Source organism: Dicentrarchus labrax, unplaced genomic scaffold (assembly GCF_905237075.1).
Source record: "Dicentrarchus labrax unplaced genomic scaffold, dlabrax2021, whole genome shotgun sequence".
Taxonomy (NCBI): domain Eukaryota; kingdom Metazoa; phylum Chordata; class Actinopteri; family Moronidae; genus Dicentrarchus; species Dicentrarchus labrax.
In genome coordinates this window covers 24,457,024-24,484,764 of record NW_026136710.1, presented here as the reverse complement: position 1 = coordinate 24,484,764, position 27,741 = coordinate 24,457,024, and the positions used below count along the sequence as shown (strand labels likewise).

At 37.9% G+C, this 27,741-nt stretch overlaps 1 protein-coding gene across 2 annotated transcripts; it reads left to right on the top strand.

Moving 5' to 3' along the window:
• syk (spleen tyrosine kinase) lies at positions 1 to 27,741 on the top strand. 2 transcript variants are annotated; one of them, XM_051412302.1, is made up of 15 exons: positions 6 to 64; positions 174 to 245; positions 6,376 to 6,847; positions 10,754 to 10,914; positions 17,004 to 17,142; positions 17,492 to 17,573; positions 18,834 to 18,889; positions 20,150 to 20,200; positions 21,317 to 21,398; positions 21,530 to 21,689; positions 23,111 to 23,320; positions 24,039 to 24,228; positions 25,407 to 25,547; positions 26,983 to 27,095; positions 27,216 to 27,741. In XM_051412302.1, the coding sequence occupies exons 3-15, from the start codon at positions 6,446 to 6,448 to the stop codon at positions 27,286 to 27,288; spliced, it is 1,860 nt and encodes a 619-aa protein (XP_051268262.1). In that variant the 5' UTR covers positions 6 to 64; positions 174 to 245; positions 6,376 to 6,445; the 3' UTR covers positions 27,289 to 27,741. The 2 variants fall into 2 exon arrangements, with proteins under 2 accessions (XP_051268261.1, XP_051268262.1); XM_051412301.1 differs by having other exon boundaries at positions 1 to 245.

Sequence of the window (27,741 nt, the reverse complement as noted above, 5' to 3'; positions counted from 1 at the left end):
GTGTTTCACCAGTTCACTGTGTGTCAGCTCACAGACTGGTAGTCCGCTCCAGCTGGGATCAATTGTGAGTGATTGACTGTTTTCAAGTAGTTTTGACAGCACATTTGTTTTGTTTATCAGGAAGTGGCTGAATTTAGGATGACCTGTTCATATGTCACCCAAACTCCTGGCAGCTGATATGCTGACGGACTAGAACAGACCTTGAGGAGGATAAGCACTCTGGAACCACTTCACCACAGTGAACAGTAAGTGCAGGATTAGTGTTTGCTGTTTTGCCTGTTCATGACTTTTTGGACTTCACTTCATTTGTTTCAAAATGTTCGAATTTTTGTTCATTCCAAGAATTAATTAATTATCTTGAAATTAACATAAAATAATATCTTAATTGCCCTAGTATTGTTCATTTATTAAAGTGTTTTCTTAGAAATTAAATTAATATTTTAGGACTATTTTACTCCACTATGGTTTTTGACCGCTGTAGATTACAATTTAACAACAAGAAATGTATAAAATACCAAGATTGAACCAGGGTTGTAACCCCAAAAAAGCTGCACTACCCATGTCACATCTACGAGTTGTTAGCAGTTCCACCAAAGAGAGATTTCCCCAACTTATCAGATGGTTTCATTTCAGTGACTCTTTGAGACCAAAAGGAGAAAAGGTATGCATTATATCACAAAAAGACATATTGATGTGTGTATCACAACTTTGTCTTTGCTTCTTTCCAACCACATTAATCATCTCACCTCTCCCCAGATTTACGTTGAGACTGTGGAGTATTGCAACAAATAAATTTAAAAAAAGAGATTACAATTTAATTTATAAACTATATATCAACATATTGATTCTTCTGGAAGACCTGAACAGCAGGTGTTGAATTCATGAAAACTAGCTAATAAGCAAGCAGAGAAGTCTAAACAGTTAGCTAAAAGCAATGGATAAATGGTCAAACTAGCAAAAAGTAAAAGATCAATTGTCAAAATGTAAATGATTGAATAAAATAATTTATAAATTTAAATGGATAAATGGTTGAAATTGTTAAATGAAACAGAAACATGGTTGAATAGCCAAGAGTAATGGAGATACAGTCTAAAACATTAGCTAAAAATAAATAAATGGTTGAAATAGCTAACAAATAATTTGTTAACACTGCCTAAAGAAATGGATATATAGTCTAAAACATTAGCTAAAAGTGAATAAATGGTTGAAATAGCCAAGAGTATGGATAAATAGTTGAAAACGTTACCTAAAAATTGATAAATTGTGGAAACAGGTAAAAGTAACAGATAAATGGTTAAAATAGCCAAAAGGAATGGTTAAATAGTTCAAAACATGAACATGAATTAACCAAAACACTGGCACTGAAAGAAATGACCTAACTAGATAAAGGGGTTAAAACTTGCAATCTACAACAGTGGCATATAACAGCATATCACCACAGGGGTCATTCTTCAGCAGACAAAGTACTTAGATTTTTTTTTTTTTGTTGTTGATAATACCTGTGTACTTTTACTTTAGTCAGATTTTAAAGTAAAGGATCTGAAGACCTCTACCATCACTGGTCTTTACAGTGTATGTTACATGACCTATATAGGCTTTTCTTCTATCGTCTTGTGAACTGGCTGATTTCGTCCTGGCATTGTCATATTTTCATGTGTGTCTGGAGGCAGATATGTAGGAAGCTATAGAAAAAACAAACTAAAATCTTGTATTTTCTAGGGGTCCACTATGGCGGCGTGCCCTTTGCGTGGCTTTGAATTTCAATGACTTGAGTGTACATTGTCCAATCAGCTCCAAACTTCACTTGTCTGATAAGAGTCCCGCCCTGAACACATCTATGTGATAATATTTGCTAATAGTGATAGCGCCACCTAGTGGTGAAAGGAAATGTCATTCCAGCAGATAGACCAGATCCAGCTGAAATTATGTCAGAACTCCCTTAGATGATGACAATGACATCTTTTGAATCTTAAGAATTTTCGTAGAACCATGTTGCCATGGCGACACGGCGGAAATCAGCTTTTGTGTTAACATTTTAACACTTTTTGGGGGGCTAAACATGCCCGAAAACTCATAAAACTTTGTGCAAAATTCAATCATGAGTCTTAGCTACGCCCCCCAGAATCAGCCCCCAAGACACATACCACCGATGTGTACGAAAATTTGTATGCATGTGTATCATGATCGGACAAGCAAAAAAGCCTCTTGGACCCATAACCCAAACCCAACAGGAAGCCAGCCATTTTGAATTTTGTGGTCATTTTCTGCGATTTTTTCATGTTGTATTTTAAAAAACTCCTCCGAGGGTATTTATCAGATCAACTTCAAAATTGGTCAGTACAGTTAAAAAACATTGCTGATTAAAAGTTGTGATATTTGTGAATGTACGTTGAAGGGTGTGTCCGTGCTGTGCTGTCAAAGTCAGCCATTTTGAATTTCTTGGTGATTTCTGTGATTTTTCATGTTGTATATGAACAAATTCCTCTTAGGGAATTTATTGGATACATTTCAAAATTGGTCAGTACAATCAAAACAAACTGCAGATGAAAAGGTGTGCTTTGTGTGACTGTAGGTTGAACGGCGTGCCCATGGCGTTGCTTCGAATCTTGACGATCCGCCATAAAACAGGTGGTACTTCAGTGTACATTGTCCAATCTCCACTAAACTTTATAGTCTGTAACAGTACCACCCTGAACAGGGCCTCATAACTTCAGTGTACATAGTCCAATCTCAATGAAACTGTTTGATAAGAGTCCCGCCCTGAACACATCTACATGACAAAACTTTCAGATATAGTGATAGCGCCACCTACTGGCAACAGGAAGTAAGCGCTGCATGGCAACTTTGATCTGATTTACGTGAAGTTCTGAACTCGTAATTCTTTTGTGTCTGAAACGTGTGACGACGTAGAGCAGTCTCCCTTGGCTTCCGACGATGAGGGCTTGGGCTAGCACTAATAGCTTATCTGCAGCACCAGCTCATTTCATTCAACAGACTTAAAGGACCATTGTGTAGGATTTTGTGAATATCCCATGGTGAGGTTGCAGATAGTACCAATTAATCAGTTTCAGAATTAAATCATCGCTCGCAACTATGTTGGCAATGGTACTCGCGAAAAACATGAAAGGCTCAAACACAGTATGAAATATGTAGTACATACGTCATACTTTGTAATGTGTAGTGATACGTAAATAATAATGACATTGGGGTAATTGTTTGCTAACATGCCTGTCATAACTTTATAAGGTGATGATATGTCAATATTTACAGCTTGTCCTGCTGCCCCCAAGTGGCCATAAAGAGCAGTTAAGGCAGCTTAAGCCCCCCTTCCCACACCTTTCTGGCATGAATGTTTTTTTTTTAACTTTCCAAAAAAGGCAATTAATTGTGGAAGTGAGAGAGTGAGCGGCCTTTGAACTTCTCTATTAATTTCTCTTTTTTCATTTTTTATTACTATTTCTATCACAACCAAATGCAACACCATAAATGTCTTTGAGATACTCACACAGGACTTTAAGTTCCTCTTCCAGTAAAGGCAGCAGCTCCTGACATTTACATAAGCACTGTCTTAAAGCTCCAGTGTGTAACATTTAGGAGGATCTAAGAAATTGGCAGAAATATTTCTGATGTTTTCATTAGTGTATAATCCCCTGAAAATAAGAATTGTGTTATCGTAACCTTAAATGCTACATTTTAGTTACATTGTATGTAGTCTTATAGAACAGGTCCTCTTCTATGCAGTCTGCCACGTTGAACTGCCATTTTTCTTCTTTTTCTTTTGCGAGCTTCACAGCCACCATAGTTTCTTCTGCACACACAGTAAAATTCAGTTCAGTAGTCACTGCCAGTAAATCCTACACACTAGTTCTTTAACTGGAGTAACGGATTACTTGAGTTATGTAATTATTGCAGGAAACAAAACAAAAAAAGATCAGTAGGAACAGTTTGTAAAAATGGGGACTATTACAATTTTAAAATACATTTGAAATCAAGAATGATATAGTACACTGAACATGTTGTGCTTCACAAGTCTCAACAGGAGTTTGTGTTTGGTCTCAGTAAGTTGTACAGTTTCAAGATTCAATACTTTATTGCCATACAACTCGGTGCAAGTTGCTAGGGATTTGCTTCAGTGTGCTCAAGACATCAACAAAGACAAAAAAAAGGACACAGAACATGTAAATAGGTAAAAAAAAATGTATATAATAATAATATGTAAAAAAAAAAAAAATGCTCTTGGTGGTTGGAAATGTCCACATTATTTTGTCTTTATAGCAGAAAAGAGGAACATCATCACAGTACACTGTAAGTTCTGCCTTCCAGCTTTGAGAACGCTCTATAGGCCACTGCCCGAATTTGCTTATTGAAAAGGTTTTATTTAAGAATACATGGAGCAGAGAACACATTTTAGTTGCTAAATGCTACATTTGGGTTACATTGTATGTTGTCTTATAGAATATTTATTTTATTTTATTGATATTTCTGCACAGAATTTGCATATTTGGTTTTGAGGCAATCCAGAAGTTAACTTAACACTACCTTAAACACTCTGGGAGCCTAGTAAGCTCACCTGATACGGTTTACACCTTAGCTTATGCTAAGGCTCCCCCCCTCCCGACCCCCCCACACACACCACACAGCACTACCACTACTTGAGTCCTTTGTTGGTCAGTACATTTCGACAGCACTCATGTACATCACCGCTGTGGTAATGCAACACTTCTCTTCACAGTGTACAACTGGAAAAGTAATTTTACATTGCAACAAATTTCCTGCCACTGTGGTGTGGTTCCCTCTCACGTGGTGGGGTTATTACTTGTCAAAAAGATTAGACAGGACATATAATCTTCATTCTGACAAGTCAAATGTATACCTTGAACTGCCTGACCATTCAAAACACAGCTGAGGATATGAGGTATGGAGGATGTGCTCAGACTTAGTTACTCTGGTTATTGTGACAAGCATCTTACTGCTAATGTCAGTGAAAGGAAATATTTTTATAGCTCAAGGCCTGGTTATTTTGTTCACTTTTCAGTTTTGCCTTGCTAGTAGTAGAACATGGTGGTCAGATGTCTTTGCTCCAGCATGAAATATCTCAACATGGATGGATTTCAATGAAAGTTTGTACAGACATTCATGGTCCCTTGAGGATGAAGCCTACTAACTACTAACTAACCAACACCTGGGATTGGTTGCAACCATGTGTAAACCTATCGTGATGTCATCCATTGGTTTGTGGAAAACCTTTTTGAAGCCTTGAGTTTACCATTATGGTCGTTGCCACAACAGTTTGTTGGAGCCAGCGGACTAAAATATGTTTCTAAGACAATATTAGGTGGTAAAAGATGCAATTCAGTAACAGAATCTTGATTCATATTTGATCAGCACTGCCTAGTTAGACAGTTTGATCTGAGTTTGGTATGTTTAGTAGGACAGACTCACTGAGAATGACCTGTCAATCACAAGGTAGCCACACCGGAAAGCATACTCTGCTTTATCATCTATTTTACTATAAATGGGACCATCATTTACTAAATGAACATCCTGCTGTATGAAAGAAGACTTGAAACTAAAGATTGAGACCATAAACTCATTAGAAAATGGTTTACTGAGCTAATTAATCAAGTGAGAAGTCGGCTCATTTCTCCATAAGATTGCATAGTATCGTTTTTTTTTTCCTTTTCAATGGAACTCCTCCTGTTGGCCTTCACATAGAATGCAGGTTTAAGACAATTCCGCATTGGCTTCAGTTCACAGACCCAGAAGCTCTGTCCATTATTTACACTAATCAGCCATAATATTATGACCACTATGACCAAAACATCAATATAGAGTGATTTATAAACTGATTTTGACGTTACACCTGCTCCTGCTTGCTCTCGGGGAAGAATGTGTGACCCACTCCTGTGAAAACTGAACAGAAGTTAGCAGCAGCAATCACAACTTATAGCAGCAGCAAACTGTTTTATTGTGTTCGATCTCTCTGTTATGTGAATGTGTGTGTGGCTCATCTCAGGATGATCAACTGATGATCATATGGTCTGGGTGTTGCAGATGTCATCATGTTCCTGTCAGAAGCTCAGCTTCGTTTTCATTGTACACTGAGGAGCATACAAGGTGTAATATATAGGATAATATCACTAATAAAGAAGAACTAGCATCATATGTCCCGTGCCACTTGTGTAATGAAGTCAAGTGTTGGATGTTTTACAGTCATCCAACACTTCCTGTTGGAAATCAATATTTTGTTTCTCCATTTTTCGTTCTTTAGGCTACATATTACTGATTTCTGTTAAACCAAAAAGAAAGGAAAAATTTGTTTTTTTTTAAGAGTAATTTCTTTCTTATTTGGTTCTGCTTTTTTTTTATTTTTAGGTTTGTTGCATCCTGGTGGCTGAACTTTGTGAGGGGACTTCCTTAAGGGAGCCACCACCCAGAAGCCAACATGGCTGACACAGTGAATACATTGCCATTCTTCTATGGCAACATCACCAGGGAAGAGGCAGAGGACTACCTGCGGCAGGTGGGCATGAGCAACGGCTTGTACCTGCTACGGCAAAGCCGAAACTACCTCGGGGGCTTTGCTCTTTCCGTGTCATATTCAGGCCGTTGCTACCACTACACCATTGAAAGAGAACCCAATGAATCATATGCTATTGCTGGTGGTAAGAGCCACAGGAACCCTGTGGATGTCATTGATTACCACTCCCAAGAGATGGATGGCCTTGTATGTCTGCTAAAGAAGCCCTGCAACAGGCCCAAGAACATGCAGCCAAAGGTGGGGCCGTTTGAGGACCTGAAGGAAAAACTGATCCGAGAGTATGTAAAGCAGACCTGGAACCTGCAGGTTAGTTTCAAATCCATCCTGTAAGTAGAAGAAATGTAGTTTTGAATCTCTAAAATGTTAAGTCAAGAGAGTAAGATTTAGGGCATTTTAAGTAATTTCTATGTTTGAGTGCTTGCATTAGATTAATATTAAGTACTCGATGACTTGAGGAAAAAATCTAATGTAATAATAGGGCTTGAAATTAACACCCAAGCACTGGTGATGTTAGAGTTATTATATCTTTCTGTGCTGTACAGACTGTTGAAATTAGCCAACATGAAGAAAAACCATATCTACAAACATGTAAACAAGTGTTTTTGAAATAATTTCAATAGTTCAATAATTTGGCTCGTTTACTTTTTTCATCTGCAGTCACCTTGGCCCATATAATTGTTTCTGTAAGAATATCTATTGCTGTCTAATGTTTCCACATTTATCTAAATTAGCCAAAGTGCAATTTGAGTGCAAAGATTAAGAGATGTGTGAGTGCTCCTAATGGCATTAGCAAGAATCCACTGGGTCCAAACGAAAACAACCAATCAGATCTGAGAAAAATGGGAAGATGCTTTGGGTTGGTGGCTTGAAGATAGTTGATTATTGAGTCTTATTCCCAGCATTGATATTTGATGAATGAAACCTAACGGTCAACTATCTCTCTCAGCTCTGATTGGTTGTTTTTGTCTAGGCCACGCTGGATTCTTACAAATGCCATTAGGAACAGGAGGAGCCAGAGGAACCAGATTATTTCCCAAATTGTCTGTCTCATGTACTACTGTCAGGATGTAGTGAAAGTTTCAGCAAATATGTAAAAAAAATATTTGATGATGATGGGTGTCACTTTTTAGTGATGCCGCCGTGTTCCCAGATCTTACACAGGTGAATACAGTGTTATCATGAATGATGATGAATGACCAGAGCTACAAAAACAATAAAGCTGAAGCTGTAATGAACTGTAGTTTTCCTAACAAGATTTCTCAAAATTGTGAAATGGCTTCTGATAAAAATGGTTTACTCTATTGTTTCACAAAATAATTTTTAAAACAAGGTATTATTGGTTTGAAAATGTAAAGTATTGTGCACCTTGTGATATATTTTTTTACAAAGTTAACAATTAGGTGTCAAGCTCAACCAATGAACTGCATTGTGCCTTATCAAATCAAATCAAATCAAGTTTATTTGTATAGCCCTTTACAATAGCCGAAAGGTACCCAAAGTGCTTTACAACAGAGCCATGAAGCAGTACATAACACATATATAACATACACATTAACACTTTATGATTGGCTGTACGGATGTCGCACACATTAAATAATTCCAAAAACTCATGTGTAACAATGTGTGAGGGACCAAGCAGTTAGGCAAGAGGAGTCACAAGGGAATTTCAAAAAGAAGGGTTTTTATTTTGCCAAAAAAATAATTACAACAAAATAAAGCTAATGTTTGGGCCCTTTAAAAGAGGTCAAACAAACAGACTAAACTTAAGCTCTGAACATAACAAACTCAAAAATACAACTGACCTACCATAAGAGAAACAAAGGGGACTTATATACTGGCTGATCAGACCAGGTTTGACACACAGGGGGAGACTAACAACAACACTTGTACATAAACTACAAATAACAAAAAAAACAACCAAACCCTCATTCCAACAGAAATTTAATCTTAATTAACATTAACCGAATAAATATACTTAATATAATATTAATCAAAAGTCAAATATCTTGGGAGAAAATAAAACTACCCCCCCCAGACATAACAAATAGTGGTAGTGTCCAATTTGGCCACCTCCCCTATAAAGCTGCTCTTGTTCAAGGCCACCCCTTTTAGACTGGAGACTGCATGCATCCCTCTAGGGCAGTGGTTCTCAAACTTTTTCGGTCATTCCCCACTTTGGACAAGGGGGAATTTTCAAGCCCCTCCTGCCCCCATCGCCCCAACACAATGCTAATGAAATAACAACAAGCTTAAAATGTTCCAATTTATTGAAGTAACAAGTAGTATCAGTATAGTAACAAGTTGTATCTAAATACAAACTATCTACATCAAATAACAGCAAGTTCAAAAATAAAGAAAATAAAAGTGCAGCTGTGTCAAAATTTTTATCAAGTTCAAGGGGAATTCCTGTTACACTTGGTGTCGCCCCCGGGGATGATCGGTCTAATAAGTGGCAACACACAGCTATAAGGATGGTTTGCTCTCACACGCGCTGCACTTATAATCACACAAAGACACACACACACACACGCGCAGTCACTCTCTAGCCTAGTGCGCGGTCTTGCTCCACTTGCGTCAAGGAGCCGCTATCAATATGCAGGAGACTCCCAGAACTTCCGGGACAGTTGGGATGTCTGGATAAAGATATAAAGGCATAAAAAGGAAAATTTCCTCCCATTTGGCGCGCCCCACCTGTCATGTCTCTATTCCCCACCAGTGGGGCGCGCCCCACACTTTGAGAACCGCGGCTCTAGGGTGTGGAATCCGCAACACTGGTAAGCTCAAAAAGAAAACCGTTATAGCAAAAAAGACAATCCAAAAACTACTAAATAAAGTATATATGTAAAACAAACCAAGTGTCCTGTATGTTATTTAAAACTAAATAAATGTTTGCAATAAAATGTATGTGTCTGAAAAGGCATATAAACCAATCTTAAGGAAAACAAGCATGAACTAAGGAAAGTGTAAGTGTATGAGCTTACCACTTTTAAAATGGCTGTGTGGCCATGGCTGTGGCCATCACACAATGCATTATTTTATTTCTTTCAATTTAAAAATGAATTCAAGGTAACATTAATAACAAAACTTTGGCACATACTTTTGGACTAAGTTATCTGAAAACTGGAGTGTATGGTCCATATATGTCACACATGTATTTCAATTCAATTCAATTCAATTCAATTTTATTTGTATTGCGCCAATTCATAACAGAAGTTATCTCAGGACACTTTTCAAATAGAGCAGGTCTAGACCGAACTCCTTATAACATTATTTACAGAGACCCAACAGTACCACCATGAGCAAGACCTTGGTGACAAGGGCAAGGAAAAACTGCCTGTTAAAAGGCAGAAACCTAGGACAGACCCTTCGGCTCTAGGTGGGTGGTCGTCTGCCTCGACCAGTTGGGGTGAGAGAGAGAGATAGAGAGAGAGAGAGAGAGAGAGAGAGAGAGAGAGAGAGACGCACAGCAATGCATATGCTTATAGATATGATGTACATATAAGTCATATATTTATAAAATATGCCTTATCAGACTGCATCCAGAATAAGATACAATAAATATAAAAGTCTTAATCAAAAAAAATTTGAATTAAATTTATATTTTGTTTCGGTACTTTTTCAACTAGGCTGCACAAATAGGGCATTGACTTAGCGGGGTGGTATTTAGTTTATGTCTTCGCTTTTCAGTCCTTCCCAATTTATGCTTTTCCAATATTTTTTAAGTACTCTAGGCAAAAATAACTCTTGAATATATAGTAGCCATGCCAGTTTTTCCATCACAAAAATCTAGCCTAACTTTGGAGCCTTATTTACTCCCTTCCCAACATGCTTGTGTGGCATGTGTGGAGTGGAAGAGGTTAGGATAATGGGGTGGCCAGTCAGATTTCAGGCCCCCCCTCTGGACACGGCCCTGGAAATAGGAAAAGAGTGAGCCATCTCGCTTTCTTTGCATCTCTGTTGATAGTTGCACGTGTAGTACCGGTACCAGTGCTTCTACACATGAACAGTGTAACATACGGAAGATAACCAAGTTTTACTTAGTCACTTGGCTTTAAAAACGACATAAAGGCAGGATATGCAGGGTAGCCATCATACATACATGAATCCATGGTTAAAAGCAAGTGGCTTACCAACTAGCCACAGATATGGCTTGGCATGCATATTCTTCTTATTCTACATGCATGTGTGCTCATAGTTGATGTGTGTGTGCAGGGAGCAGCTCTGGAGCAGGCCATCATCAGCCAGAGGCCTCAGCTGGAGAAGCTCATTGCCACCACCGCACATGAAAAAATGCCCTGGTTCCATGGAACAATAACACGAGAAGACTCTGAAACCAGGCTTCAAAATGGTGCCCGTACAAATGGAAAATTCCTGTAAGTATTTTACAAGTTGCTCTGTATAGCTTGAATATATGAATGAATGAATTGTAACAAATGCATCCATATTTGACCAATAATTTAATTATTTGCCAGGATATGGCAAATGTCCCCAGAGCTCACAATATCTTATACTCATTCCCATTTTTCACATTGAATAATCAAATTCAGAGCCACTGTACAGGTCAGGACCAGCCTACTTCCTTGCAAATGTTTATTTTTAAGAAACCTTCCTCTTGAAGTCATCATCTCAGGCAGGTTTTCCAAGCTGTCAAAGTCCCCCAATAATTTTCACCAATTCAAATCAGCAAACCATTTTAAACCTTTCACCTCAACTGAACATAGAAGAAAACATCTGGTTAATTTTTATGTGAAATTAGGACATACATACACAGCCTTCTTAAGATCTATTATTTTCTATGTATAACCCCCACACCAGCAGTGGCTACAGGCAGCCCGCAGTGCTACCTTTTTGTGATCCAAATTATATTCTGATATCACAAACATTGCTAAAATATTAAAGAAATAAAGATATCTACAAATGTAACTCAACCAACTGTAATATCCTTTTATTAGCTGTTGCTGGCTACTCTTGGAGGCCAGAGCCTAAAGCTTGCAGGTGGGTACAGAGTGTATGGAATTATCTCATAAAAATGAATTAAACACATCACTGCACCTGAAATGACATTACCTGGCAATTCATAACACTGGGGACTGTCTTCTTAGGTGAGTGTGTCCACATACGATTTCAAGCTGATGTCTTATGGTAGACATTTTATATAGTACGATCAGTTTTAGTATGAAAATGTTTGGCCTTCACAGTTGAAAATGTGAAAATGAGGACTATGCTACCTGCAGCTGTAAATGTGTACCAGCATTGTGTAAAAAAAGGGAGGATTATTTGTCATCAATGCAGATCTGCTGTTACCACAAGCCTGGTGACCAGCTCCAGGAGATTGACGTGCCGCGGCGCTTCCTGTCTGTGCTTGGGGCGGTGCTTGATGCACACCATATGCTGTGTGTGCGCCAGTGTGTTTTAGCCTTTACAGTGGTTCTACTCAAAACTAGTGGAAACGCAGGCTGGTTTGCCAGATAGCACCAAGAATTTTGAACAGCACTGGTTTAAGAACCAGAACTAGTTTGGTGGAATAACGCTAACTATAAACTGCTTCCACACACTAGTGAGTTAATATTTGTGCTCTAATTATAATTGAGAGACTATATGAGATCAACAAATCAACAATAATGCAATATTGCTTTACATTGTATTTATATGAATATATCAAATGTTTAAAATATGTCTCTGCTTTTTGAACAAAGTGAGTGTATTTATAGCAGCTGAAGCTTCAGTTGAGACGCAGTGGCCTCGGCTGAAGAAACACACACACGCACGCATGCACACACACATACACACACTGCGGTTTCCGTTCTGGCAGTTTGCAAAGGACTTCCTGAAGTAGCCAAACAAGATGAAGAATGACAGCAGGGCGAGATGTGACTCTTCTGTCCCTTTTCTTATGAAGCGTCTAGGAGGAAACATTGTGTTTCCACTAAAATGCAGCCTTGTCTTATGATTATAGCTTTAAATTCATTTTTATGAGAATATTCCACACACTCTGTAACCACCTGCAAGGTTTAGTCTCTGGCCTCAGAGAGCAGCCAGCAACAGCTAAAAAAATGCTATTACAGTTGGTTGTGCTAGATTTGTAGGTATCTTTATTTTTATAATATCTGCATTTTGTAAGTCAGTATAATTTAAAACGCAAAAAGGATCAGTGTAGGTCAGGCCAGCTATTTAAGTTCCTGTTTTGGTTCTGTAACTGGGTTTTATAACTTGACCGTGCTAGTTCTTTCTCAGACCCTAATGTCTGAAAATAGTTATTGAACAACAGGATACAGCAGATCTATACTGCATGGTAAAGGGTGGCTTTGAATTAACTATAACATTTTTCCCTGGTGGCAAATGCCACAAATTAAAATAGAGTAAGATGATATTTGAATAGCTTTCAATGTCCTCACAGGGGAATATGAAAATTTTTCAAGATAGAAGATAAAAATATTAAGATTAAAACAACAAAAAATATGATAAGAGCTGGCATAAAAACAAGCTAATTAATAGTAATTATAATAAGTAATTAATATTTTTGGTACTCCCCACAAAATTGGTACACTTACAACTACTAAAATCCAGTTTTGTTTCTTAAAATCAAAGTAATGGAAGATTTCCAGCTGCTGAATGTAAACAATTCCACCTTCCAAACTAATTTCCTCCACAATTACAAAAATTAAGCTGAGGATGTGATTGGATTGTTGGCTTTCAGATCAATAGGGGTGACAACAAAACTTTAATTTATTACTGAAATGTATTAGTAATGAGTTACACTACTAGTTACTGGGGAAAGCAATATTATTTCTGTAATATTATTACTAGTAATTGGTTACCGCCTAACGCTGGTCTTCTGTGATTATTTATCAATTTTTTCCATGTTGAAAACCATTCTTGTTGTTAGCATGGTTGTTAGCCTTCCACTGTAGTTAAGACAAATATAATGTTAAATAAGACTGGTAAATATATTTCACTTTGGTAAAAACATCATCATCATCATTTTTAAAACAAGCCATATTTTAAAGACATAATCAATAATGTAATCCAAGTAATACTTGACAATGTAACTATAATCTAATAAAACATTTTTTCAAATGTAATCTGGGCTGAATATAGTTCATAGATTATAAATTAGATCAACACAAGATAGAGCAGAACAGATCTGGCTTATAAAATCACATGTACTTATATTAGGGCCCCATTATATGGTAAAACCATCATATTGTGATTATTTTGACAGATAATACGAGATGATCACAATTAGTGGGAATGATAATTTTTGCATCACAAATTTACACTGAAAAAAATATTAAAATCATGTGTAATTTGTTAGGGTCTGTACTAAACAAGTTTTCTTACATCTGGAGAACAAGATTTGAAGGTCAGCTTATCTCTACAGCACTACAGTACTTCATATTTATGACGCTGTCTGTCACATCTGACCTTTATTAAACAAACTTCAGCTTCTGCAATTTGCATATTGCACTTGCCCATATTGCAATTCAAATAATATTTCAATTATTTATGCAGTTCTAATTAATATAACATGTTCCATTGGAAAAAATATGTCACGTGTGCTGTTTTTGTAAGAGTATTATATTACTTTGAATCATATTTTTCTCTATATCCATTTATGTCTGGTTTATCATTTTCATCTATATTTTAAGTTGTGGTCTATCCTGCCTTCTTGTTATAAGCAAAGTTATAACAAATAAGAACGTGAGAAAGAGCCGTTATTGAGAGCCGTCACTTCAAAGGTTAAAATATTAAAAGAAGGTTCATAAAGCAGAAGTCTCTAATAATAAACCATGAGAATCGATAAGCAGCGCAGAGGGAAGTCATGCAGAAGACAAGATATAAGTAATGTTCTTCAAAGAGACACTCACTGCATGTCTCCCCTGCAGACTCTTCAAGCCAAGCAAAGCTTTCTTGTAACCTCAGTCTACTTCCTGAATGTTTTTTTCTTGATCTTTCTTCTGGTACGATTTTGATGAATGGCTATGTTCTCTTTATAATATATTGTTCACTCTACAGTATATTATTGAGGCATTTGTTGCCTTGGAGAGAGGGTTACTTTAAATAGGTAATTCAATAAAATTGTTCTAATTACCTGTTGAATAATGTAGTCTGTAATCTAATCCAAGTTACCAAAAAATTAAAATAACCTAACTTGATCACTTTCTGTTACTTTTGAATTTCCTCAACACCAAATAAAGACAAGAGAAAAAAAATTAATAACATGACTTTTACATATTCTATAAGACAACAGGACAATGTAACCTTAAAAAAGGGTTTTAAGCATCAAGAGTATGGCCTTTTACAGAGCGTTCTCAGAACTGGAAGGTGGAACTTGCCTTGTACTGTGATGTTGTTCCTCTTTACTGCTGTAAAGACAGAATAATGATGACATTTCCACCCACTGAGAAGAGTTTCTGAGACCAGAGTGCTATTCTTCTTTATTTTTAAATGTATTTTAAAATGGTAATCCTGCTGTAACTGTGCTCTGACTACTTCCTTTGGTAATTGTAATAGATTAGAGTTACCTTTTTGCATCCTGAATACCTAACTCTGTTAGATGTAATCTGTTACTCTCTAAATCCACTGTTAGCACACTCACTACACTGTACATCCTAACAACACATCTTAATAAAAGATGTAAACCTAACTCAAAAATTAATTGTTGAAGTAATAACTCTTTTACATTTTGGTGATTTAATTTCAGTTTGTTCCATTGACTTATTTTCTTTAAGCTGACTTTATATTACTCCAAAATGTAAGCCCCAAAGGCCCAAAATTAATTGGCTACCATTTTGATAATTGATTAACTATAAAAAGTGGCAACAGTTATATAAAGATGCATTAAGGGTAGTCTTTCTTTATTAAGATAAATAACACATTTTTAAAAAGTTAAAGTTCTAAATGGTTAAATGGCACTAAATGGTTTCATGCTTAAATTGATGGAAGTAATACATTTAAACGGTTTAAGGCAATCAAACTAACTCATCGCTGTAACTCAGTGGATATGGTAATAGTGTTGAAATCTTGGGCTTGCAATAGTTCAGTAAAAACTGTGAATTAGAGTTGGTGTCAAGCATAACTCTTGACATTCAAGGATTTTATGGTGATCTTGATCTTGGACCAGGGTGGCTCCTATCCAGGTCTCTAGCTGGGTGGATTATCTCAAAGTCCACTGCTCTTCAACCAAACCCACGCTTCCTTTTCCGATTACTGTAGGCTATTTCTGTCATAAAAAATAGCCTACAGCAATAAAGCTAAAAAACATTAAAACTTAAACAAAGAAGTTTGAAAGAGTTAGCCTACCGGCTGCAGCATCTGAGTGCACAGCCATTGCCATAGTCAAAATCTCCAGTCGATTTGAACAATTTTGACTTGGCCCTTCATGATGGGAATCAGACATCATTCAATGATGTTTCCGGCAATAGGATAAAAAAACACCAAAAACTTATACAGATTAAAACAAAAATGTAGCAAGTTTGAAGGAACTACTGGCCACTATATCTACATATGCACCCTTTGGTACTGGTATCAATAAAATCTTCCTATCCCTAAGCCCTTATTAACCTTTCTTTTATGGGGTGTCTGGTTAAATTGTCTATAGAAGGTTATCCTTGTGACACCTGTTGACAGTGTGGTCTGTGGATTATCCAGAGCAGCAGCATCTTCTTAGTACTCTGAGCCACCAGTTTATTGGAGTGGAGGCAGAAATCTCATTAACAGGATGACACCACATACCGCTACAGGAAAGTGAGAAAATATATATTTTAGTAATTTTGGCGAGACAACCAAGTTTCCACAGGACATACAACTGTTCACAATGCAAACGCTATGAGATGTATGAGAGGACCTTTTCTTGACCTACCATGACATTAACAGTTAAATTACCAGACTCACAGTGTGCATTTCTGAATATAGTGAATAGTTTCACAAATCTATGTTTGTCACCTCACAAGATACACAATGAATAGTCCAGAGAAGTGATTTCCCCATTCTGTGCGGGGTCTTACAAAAGTAATCCAACATCTGAATTTTAGGCCTGTCAGGCTATCGTGAAAGTTTCAAAAAATATGACAAAAATGTATTTACGTAGTTACTTACTGCAGCTTTGAAATGTTTTATGGTGATTTTAAACAATTTAGACAGGTCTTAAAAATTTATTTGCTTGTGTAAAGTTGCATTTTCCAGTATTTATCATCTTTATCAACTACAAAACAACACTAAAATGGAACCAATACTGATTTTCTTTCAGATCCTTTGTACTTTTTTGCTAGTATGAAAGTACAATAGGTCCTAACTGCATTCATAATGGTCTTAAAAAGTCTTGAAATTGAACCTACAAACCTGCAGAAACCCTGCATACTGGCAATTCAAATGAATCAACGACAGAGAAATGTCTTTGTTGTCTCCTCTACTATCATCTACTATTGTTTCTTCTCTTTATTTTTGCTCCTTGTGTGTGCAGGATCCGGCAGAGAGATATGAATGGATCCTATGCTCTGTGTTTACTACATGAAGGCCAAGTCATGCATTATCGCATCGACAGGGACAGGACCTGCAAGCTCTCTATCCCAGATGGCAAAAAGTTTGACACCCTGTGGCAGGTTAACAAAATTATTTTGAAATCATATTTCTCATTATAAACTATGACTCTCAGGATTAGATGTATGGTTTCCCAGCACATGTCTGTCTGCCTGACTGTCTGTCTGTTATGGTGTATTTTATGGCTGTTATAGTTACATACACATCCCTTATAGACATTGCCATGGGTGTGGCCAGAAGTTTTAAAATAAGAGTTCAGAATTCCTCACCTCCCACCCTCCTGAGAATTTTTTTGACTGGACAGAAAAAGATTTTGCACTTTAATACTTGTGTGGTAATTGATGCATGTATATATGTATATAAGCGCTGATCATTGTGATGAGTGTCTGATGTGTGATCTCTCTGCTTCAGCTGGTGGAGCACTACTCATATAAACCAGACGGCCTGCTGCGAGTGCTAACAGATCCCTGTCCAAGACCTGATGGAGTCATTGGTAAAAGTGCACGCAACTAATAGAAACATGCCTACAAAAAGACTCAGGCCAGCCCACAGATATAGCTGGGTCCCTGAAAAGGTCCAGTGAATGGGCCCTCCCCAAACCTGCTTTACTCATATCCACGAATGCTAGTGCTCTCTCTTTTTCTATATCAACACATACATGTAAACTGAAATAGACTTCCTCAGTGACGGGGGCTTAATACACATACACTAGTGAATTTTTTCATGTCAACTTCCTTTGAATCTTAGCCTTGCCTACTGTTTTTTACAACTAAAATATGGTGAGAAATCAATGGTGTCAATATATCTAGGAAACCATCGCTCTCTGTATATCCTCAGTCTCTAGTTTGTGCTTATAGAAATTCATGCGGCTGTGGTTATCCTACAGCTCATTTTATTGAGAAAATACTCTCACGACACTGAAATGGCTACTATGGGGACAAACGTCATCACACATGAAATAAACTGGGCTCACTGAAACAGCAAGAGTCGCAGCTTTGCAGTCATTCCTACTTTCTACATTTGTAAAAGGGGACACATGTGTACCTATAGAACCCATTTTTATTCTGATATCTTGAGGTCAGAGGTCAAGGGACCACCTTCCATGACAATTTAGCCTAACTTTTGAGCATTATTTATCCTCCTTCCCGACAAGCTAGCATGACATGATTGATACCAATGGAAGCGTTAGGTCTTCTAGTTTCATATGATACCAGTCTCTATAAAGACTCGTTGCTCCCCTGATGCTAACTACCTCTTGGCTATTAATGTGAGCTGTAACGTTAGCCTACTTCAGCCTTGCTTAGATCAATTTATCTATTCTGAATAAAAAAATATGTCAACTTCATTGTTATTTGGGTCTAGACAGCTCCCTCGTTTTCTTCTGGAATCCCAAAGTATGTGCAGGTCCTGGCATAGCAGGGAAATTCACTCCAACATAAGCTATTAGTCATTTTAAATCAGTAAATTTCTCAGGTCATGTGGCTGGCCCCCCACAGTACACTTATGACATTTTGATGTACAAAAGAAAAAAAAGAAAAGAATCATAGCTACATACATACTAGACGAATCTGTACAATGTTTATTTGTGTTGGTTTACTAAGTAATGGTAAACATTTAATATTCAATTTATAAAATTTGATTATCACTGCTTTTATATATAGGATGAATATGATTATTGCTGGCCGCTGGGCCCCCCTAACTAAAAGTGTGGCAACATATTCTGATCCACATCTGTCTTATGCCCCGTTCACAGGGCAAATAGGAAGGCCACCACTGCCGCGGGACCACCCCGGATTAAGTTCTGCCCTTGTAAGTGATATGTGTGTTTGTATGTGTGTGGTGTTATTATACATTTACATATTTTAATGGCCTATGTCCAAAAAACAAAAAAAACAGGATGTAAATCATCCCCACCCCACCTCACAGGATTAGAGAAAGGAAATGAGGATACTGCTTGAATGTCTGCCACCCCTTATTCATAATCTTAATTTTTAGATATTGTGTTAATCACTTTGCGTCAGAAATGGCTTTAAATTATATATTTAGTTGTTATTCTATGTTTAGGTTATGTTCTCGATAAATTAATGACATTTTTATGGTTAGATCCAAATGTGTCTATTTACCTTCACTCATGTGGACTGTTTGCTCTGGTATCTTTTGATACAGGCTATTTGTGTGCACAAAAAATGTACACGCAAATTACTCATTGTAGTCTTGTGGAATTACTTTATTTGACCTCTTTGACCTCGTTGTCCAGAGTCTGATAACTATCACTAGTTAATTTTCACTACGTTTGAACACACAGTAGTAGGCTATTATGCAGCAGCAATAGCAGACTAATTAGTGAGTAATTTCAGCACCCACACTATTAGTTAAAGAGCATTATTGAAGTTATTCAAGAGAGCAAATTAGTTATTTGTGTTTGTTATTAATGTAAACAAATTAGTTTTATTTTAAAAGAAACCATAATGGAGATAAATGGAATTTTTTGTTGTGCTCAAAGAACTGAGTTCAGCAGCAACATCTTTTTTCAAATGCTGAGGATCTGCACAGAGCAGTTTCCAGTGGAACTACTTTCTTCCAAAGAAATAGTATGAAAACTGTTGGCAATGAGTTCTGTGGATTAACTGGGACCAGGTTCCTGAGAAGAGATATGCTGTTGAATTTTGTATGTATTTTTGTAATACTGTGAGTACCACGGGATTATTCACCTCCACTGAATTGGGATGGAGGCAGAAATAGATATATACTAGAGTAGATAGAAAGTAGTAAGAAAATATGTTTTTCATAGTTTGGGAGAAGCAACCCTTTTGTTTGTGTCTTCCTCCTGACATACTGTACAGTAAAACAAATGTTGTATACTGTATGAAAAAAGTGTGTCTTTGCTTCCTGTAGTTTGCAGTTGAATGAGTCAGTAAGATGACTCAGTGTATGCTCTAAGAGATAAACTAAACATCTTTGTTTGGAGCTAACCTTTCCCCGGAATCTTTTTTATTCTGTGATGATCACATGCATGACTATAAAATCACCAGGTCACCGACTGATAACCTCTAACATTTTGATTTCCAGCAAAATGCGGCAGGTGGACTTCTCTTCAAAATCATGTCTGGCATCAAAAAGGTGCACTACCACTCCTCCTGCCTCCTCAAAAACCTGTTGTTCACAGTTGTGTGCAACTGCAACCCCCCCCACTGCAGCCCTTTTAACTCTTCCCTGTGTGTGATTTTGCTTCAGTGTGGATTGCTTTGTACTAAAACACCCCTTCCTTGCACTCTCGGCCCTTTGCTTTATCACATCCATTCTCCATCTCTCTAACAGACCCCAGATCAGAGCAGATAGTTTGACAACTAGAGCTGCTTGATCACACATGCTTGATCACAATCTAACACCATCCAGAGGGCACTCACTGCAATTACATTCTGAACCACAGCCAGCGGCTTTATGCTGTGTCCCATTCAGTAGCTCCCCCTTCTATGTGTGCATGTCAGCACCATGTCACAATGCATCAACACATCTGTCCTTTTCTTTTGACTAAATTTGGAAGACACAACTAGTGCATGATTTTACTCATGACTCATGTATCCCAATATATAATTTGTGTTTACACAGAGACGCAGTTATGCAGGCATTTAGGTGTACCTCACTAGCACTGCTGTACACAAGGTTTATGTGGGTTAATTAGATACTGTCCAAATTCTAGCCAGGGTTTTGGGGTATCAAAGCATCAATGTAGTTATTTTTAGTACCATACTAGTGATCTCAGTGGTGGGTACGGCCATGCTCAGGATGTCAATACCGACCCATTTCAGACACTGGGAAAAACGTAAAATTTTCCCAAACTACATTCATTCACTTCCATTTACCGTGCCTCTCCTGAAACTGTTTGGAGCCCTGCAGGGGGTCCTACTTCCCACTTTGAAAACTTCTGCTCTACATCCTTTGTATGGACAATCATTTATTGGAAACCATGTATTACAGTGATACTGACTGCTGGCTGAAAGACTGCTGATGATTTAAAAAACAAATGTACTAACCTTTTGCTGATGGGTAGACTTCACATTTTCCCATCAAATTCTAATGTTTGAAAGAATCCATCTTTATTGAGCCTAAACATTTTGAGGGAGGTCTATCACTGTGATACCGGTTCCATATAAAGAGTACTACATAAGAGTAATAAATTAAGTTACTCATTGCAGCGCACTCACTGATCTACTGTTCTTTCTGATTAATTGATAGCCCCACGTACAGCAACCCAACATCGCAGAAAATCTCAATCCTTATGAAACCAGAGTGCCCAATAATCTAGTAGGTGGCAAAGGTAAGTTTAGAATGAAGACATGTGAGTACACCTTGTATTCAACAGGAAGTATACTGTTGTTAAATTGCTATTGCTAGTGTACATATACATACTCTCTTACCTAAACAACCTTCCTCTAATGTGACCATCAGAGGCCATGCCAATGGACACAGAGGTATATGAGAGTCCGTACGCAGACCCAGATGAACTGAGGAGTTCCACAGTGGATCGCAAGCAGCTCTTCTTGGAGGATGGAGAACTGGGCTCTGGCAACTTTGGCACAGTCATGAAGGGCATCTACAAGATGAGGAAGTATGTTAAATCCCATCGTATTACATTTGCATACAAATAACACCACTCCTCTACTTTAAGCAACAAGTATGTCATGATGCCATCATTATGAACTATCAGTCATCTGCAGACTTTACCCACTTGAAATATCTCCCTTCTTAAACTTCCTACCCAAATAATCCATTGGCATCATGGTTGTGGCCATGTTGGAAATGCAAATCATCCATAGAGTACACTACAAGGGAAAAGGGATTTTTAACATGGGTTTTTTAGATTCTGACGTTTGTCTATACTGCACAAAAAACTCAACAGACTACATGCATGCCGCATGGGACTGCACACCAATTAAACAAATCTGGCGGTAAATCACTGACAAAAACAAAGGTAGACTGCTACGCCTCTATGGACAGATTCTCTCCCCAGCGGTCAGAGAGTGGTCCAAGAGAGAAAGAAGCACAAGAACTGCATTGGGCAAGTGTCCTCCCCTGGGTCTGGGCACAGCTCAATACATGGTCTCTTTTAAAACCGAAACAGAAACCTTTTCTTTTTTTTGTTTTTATGTATATGTGTGGGGAGTCAAACCCTGCTTGTCTCTGTTGCTGGAGGGCTAAGTGATGAGGGGCCTCTTATTTATATATATATATATATATATATATATATATATATATATATATAAAATGTTATTAATTATTATTATTATTGGCATTATAATTTATTATATTATAATATATAATATTTATACGCTTTTTCACTTTCCTTTTCACTTATAATTATGTTATTCCTCTTCTCCACAGATACACATGCCCATGTTACGCCCACCCTTACTGTTCACAATGTTGTAACTGTTTCATGTTTTGTCTTGTTATATGTTGCTTGTATGTGTATTCAGTTTAATGTCGCACAGTAATCACTTGTCACCAGTGTATAATGTATATTAAAAAAAGGAAACTGTTTACTGAGCTCATAAATTAACTGAGAAGTAGACTTATTTATCTATGCCCACGGCGATGGAGTGCACTGCTCCCTGTAGGTCATTGGAAAGAATACAGGTTTACGACCCTTCCACATTGGCTTAACTAAGTCTTCTCAACTCTTACTCAACTCCTCATTCCTCACTTTCTTTCAGTAGTTTTACTTCAATGAAAAGATTTTGTACATATTTTGAGTGAAAGACCAAGAGGATTAAAATAACTCCAGACTCCTCCTTCTTTATCTAGAGAGCTGATTTATCTTCCTGTTACATCTGTCATACCTCTCACTATCTACTCCACAATGTGAATCCACTTAAACAACCTTTATCTTACTTGTACACTCTGTATTTACGTACTGAAGTTTGTGTACCAACCTTATTTCACCCGAAACCCTGTTACTGATTATATGTTGTAAAGTCAATATAAATGAGGTGACACAGTCATCCTAACACAGCCCTCCCTGTGTATCAGGACAGAGAAGCCAGTTGCAGTCAAAATCCTGAAGAATGACGATAACAACCCATCAGTGCGTGAGGAAATGCTGCGAGAAGCCAATGTCATGCAGCAGCTGGACAATCCTTACATTGTCCGGATGATTGGGATCTGTGAGGCAGAGAACCTCATGCTGGTCATGGAGCTGGCCGAGCTGGGACCACTCAACAAGTTCCTGCAGAAGAACAAGTATGTACTCCACCTGGATCCTAGTCTTTGTCTGGAACGGTAGCTTATTTCACATTCATTTCTATAGTGACATCCTGATACACACCAAGGTTATTTTTAACAAAATTTCAACTAAAACTTGGTGTGTAATAACACTTTAGTTAACTGAAATAAAAGTAAAAACCAGACTTCAGAAAACATTTTGCAACAATATTGTGTACTAACGAAAACAAAATAAACAGGAAATGTTATATTATATGTCATTGTCAATTTGGTCAAATTTTGTTATAGCTTTTGTGTTTTTCGCCCGTTCTCATTCCCATGTCATCAAATACACACGTGAGTGGTGTTCAGTTAGTTACAATCTGCAACTTCACCACTAGATGCCAATAAATCTTACACACTGGACCTTAAGAGTCCAGTATAATTTCCACATAAAAGTCCCTAAGAAGTCATCTACTCCTGGTACCTCATTAAATATTTCAGAAGGAATATCTGTCTATATCTATCTAAAATCAAATATGCAAATGTTGTTCATTTCTAAAGTTTTCCTGCTGGACACAAGATGTCTCCTACTTCACTGTAAAGTCCATTCTGAGTGTCTTCAAGTTCTACATAACCATTTTAGAAGTTGCATACTGGACCACGATTGACTTTTAATGTTATATTTTGCTATTTTACATTAGTTCGGTTTGAAATGGTGACTTTCATTGATGAAACAACAATTTATCATCTACAGGCAAACAGGCATAAAGAACATCACAGAGCTGGTCCACCAGGTGTCCATGGGGATGAAGTACCTGGAGGAGCATAACTTTGTCCACAGGGACCTCGCTGCCAGGAATGTGCTGCTGGTCACGCAGCACTATGCCAAGATCAGCGACTTCGGACTCTCCAAAGCTGTTGCTGAGGAGCAAAACTACTACAAGGTAACTGCTGACAGACACATCACAAACACTGGTGGATACAGCTTCTTTGTGGCAGATCAAGCATGAAGTCCATCCAGGCCCATAGCACATGGGTGCAAACCCCATACAGCTAGACAGCAGTGTTGTAAACATACTGATGATAAATGGTAAATGGACCTGTACTTGTATAGCACCTTTCTAGTCTTCCGACCACTCAAAGCGCTTTTCCACTACTGCCACATCCACCCTTTCACACACATTCACACAGTGATGGCAAAGCCAATTGAACAGAAACCAACTCATTCATACACATTCACACACAGCATCGGGAGCAGTTTGGGGTTCAGTATCTTGCTCAAGGATACTTCGACATGTGGCAGGAAGAGCTGGGGACTGAACCAACAACCTTCTGATTAGGGGACGACCCGCTCTGCCATCAGTGTCAAATGCAGATTCCAGTGTTCTGGTTGCACAATATACGGCTTTTCTTACAGTATCACAATATATCGTAATAAAGTTAGTTAAACCGTAACCCCAAATCGTGATACGTATCGTATCTCCACTCTCTTGCCAATACACAGTAGTCACGATAACCAGTTGTTAATAATCAGTACATGGAGCTCATCTATCAACTTGCTGTTATCCAATGTTACCTCTTGTTCTCTCTTTCGCAAAACATGTTCATCATGACTGCTGGCATGTAAACAACAAGGGTGGAACGATAAAGTGTGCCTCACACTGCTGATTCTTCATTTTGTAGGAAAAAGTGAATATTTGTTTATTCTAAGTATAATTTTCTCCTATAAAATATTTATTTCTTATGTTGAAACTAACCAGAGGATGTATCTTGCCTCTGTAGACAATCTGACACAGATTCATTTTGTATTAACTTTAATTTAACCTATATTTCATATATATATTTTGTTTGCTTTTGTTTTCTCTTTCTTATATGGTGCCTTGATTTATTGTTAGGTATGCTAAACATCCATTGATGATGAACATTCTTTTTATCTCAAATTTCCATGAATATATTGTAACATACAGGAGTCATCCAGCAGTTGATCATATTCAGTCAGAATACTGACAAAACTGACAGAACCCCCACAGTGCAATGAGCCGACTGAAATCTGAGGCTACAGAATGACCAACGTAACATAAAATCACACTCGCTAATGTTTTGTGTGTGTCTCCTCCCCCAGGCCAAGGGTCATGGGAAGTGGCCAGTGAAATGGTACGCTCCTGAGTGTATAAACTACTTCAAATTCTCATCCAAAAGTGATGTGTGGAGCTTTGGGGTACTCATGTGGGAGGCCTTCTCCTTTGGCCAGAAACCATACAAGGTTTGAATAAATATATTTTTTGTTGTTGTCTATTTATACATTTTAATCCATTTTGTTACTTTGTATATCCCTTTCCTATGAGGAGTTTTCATCTTTTCCTAATCCTGCCTCCAATTCAATTCAATTCAATTCAATTTTATTTGTATAGCGCCAATTCATAACAGAAGTTATCTCAGGACACTTTTCAAATAGAGCAGGTCTAGACCGAGCTCTTTAAAACATTATTTACAGAGACCCAACAGTACCACCATGAGCTAGCACTTGGCGACAAGGGCAAGGAAAAACTGCCTGTTAAAAGGCAGAAACCTAGGACAGATCCTTCGGCTCTAGGTGGGTGGTCGTCTGTCTCGACCAGTTGGGGTGGAGAGAGAGAGAGAGAGAGAGAGAGAGAGAGAGAGAGAGAGAGAGAGAGAGAGAGATGCAGAGAGAGAGAGAGCGAGAGACAGACAGACAGGTGCACAGCAACAACAGTATTAGCAATGGCAATCTAGCAGGACCATGGCAGGAGGCTCCACCAGGATCGATAAGAACCTGCGAGACGAGAAAGCACAAGAACTCCGGGGAAGAAGTGAAGTTAGTAACATGCATTAATAGGACATGAATGAGTGCAGAAAGAGAGAGGAAGGGAGGAGCTCAGTGCACCATGGGAAATCCCCCGATAGTCTAGGCCTATAGCAGCATAACTAAGGGATGGTTCAGGACTCACCTGATCCAGCCCTAACTATAAGCTTTATCAAAGAGGAATGTCTTAAGCCTACTCTTGAATGTGGAGAGGGTGTCTGCCTCCCGAACCACAACTGGAAGCTGGTTCCACAGGAGAGGAGCTTGGTAACTGAACTCCTCCTAGTGCTCCTAATGGCATTTGCAAGAATCCACCGGTTGAACGAAAACAATCAGTCAGAGCCAAAAAAGATAGTTGATTGTTGAGTCTCATTTCCAGGTTATCAAATACAGACACGTTGGGACCCAGGGAATGAGACTCAACAATCAACTAACTATAAGCCTCCAACCCAAAGGGTCTTTCTATCTTTCTTGGCTCTGATGGTTGTTTTGTCAGGACCAGTGGATTCTTGCAAATACCATTAGTCTCAAGTACTACTGTCAGGATATAGTGAAAGTTTGAGCAAATATGAAAAAAGTAACTTTTATAAAAGTTACCTACTGCAGCTTTAAAGGTATAACTTAGACTAAAACATCTTTGTGGTTCACTTACAGTGTGACATTTTGTGCTACCGTGTACAACAAATTTAGACTGCTTTTGTTTGTTATGTTCTCTACAAATTGTATTGACCTACTAATTTGCATGACTGACAATCCTCTCAGGGTGCAACTTGAGTAAAATATTACAATATACAGTATGCAAAACAATTTTCTCTCACTGAGCAATGTCTGCCTGATGGTGTCACATTGAATCTGAACGTCTAATTGTTCACAGGGAATGAAAGGAAATGATGTCATGCAGATGATTGAAGGTGGAAGACGTATGGATGCCCCATTGAACTGTCCAGAAGAGATGTATGACCTCATGAGGACCTGCTGGACATACAAGTAAGTGACACATTGACTCTTATGAGAACACACTGTCTCAAAGCAGAAAGCAATAATAAGGGTGGTGTCTGTTAGGAAGCCTCATTATTGATAACTGCTGTCTGTTTTCATGTCTTCCAGGGCAGATGAAAGGCCTGGATTTAAGGTTGTTGAGCCAAGACTACGAGAGTATTATTACGACATTGCACAGTAATTCCTCACATGGATGTTTTGAGTCTATGCAAACTATAGAAAAACTGCATCTTATCCTGTATGAATGACTGGAGATGGTTATGCTGTTGTAAATTACTGAGTTCAACTCGAGGATTTATGTTAATTTTTAAACATTGACCATAATTATGCAAATGTAATTTTAAATTACTTATCTTGTTCCTTCCTGAATGTAAACAATATGAACATTGTAATAAACAGATTCAAGTCCAGCTTATTCTATTACAGACATGTTACAGATACATTCATTTGTTAGATGTGTTTCATACTGTAAGTGCATTATATGTATTCTGGCTTTACCCTTTGCTGTGTCATAATAGTTAAAGCAAAAATCCTTGAATGAAGATCTGATTTCAGTGTAATGGAGAGATAGGACTGTCTTCAGTCTCTGTAATCACATATAAATAAATTGCCATCAGTGTCCTGATATTTGAAA

Bases quoted from the DNA above. Each gene is read 5' to 3' on its own strand.
- syk (XM_051412301.1), top strand. From the start codon at position 6,446: ATGGCTGACACAGTGAATACATTGCCATTCTTCTATGGCAACATCACC. The intron at 6,848-10,753 runs GTTAGTTTCAAA...GTGTGTGTGCAG, and splicing joins AGCAGACCTGGAACCTGCAG to GGAGCAGCTCTGGAGCAGGC. The intron at 27,096-27,215 runs GTAAGTGACACA...CATGTCTTCCAG, and splicing joins AGGACCTGCTGGACATACAA to GGCAGATGAAAGGCCTGGAT.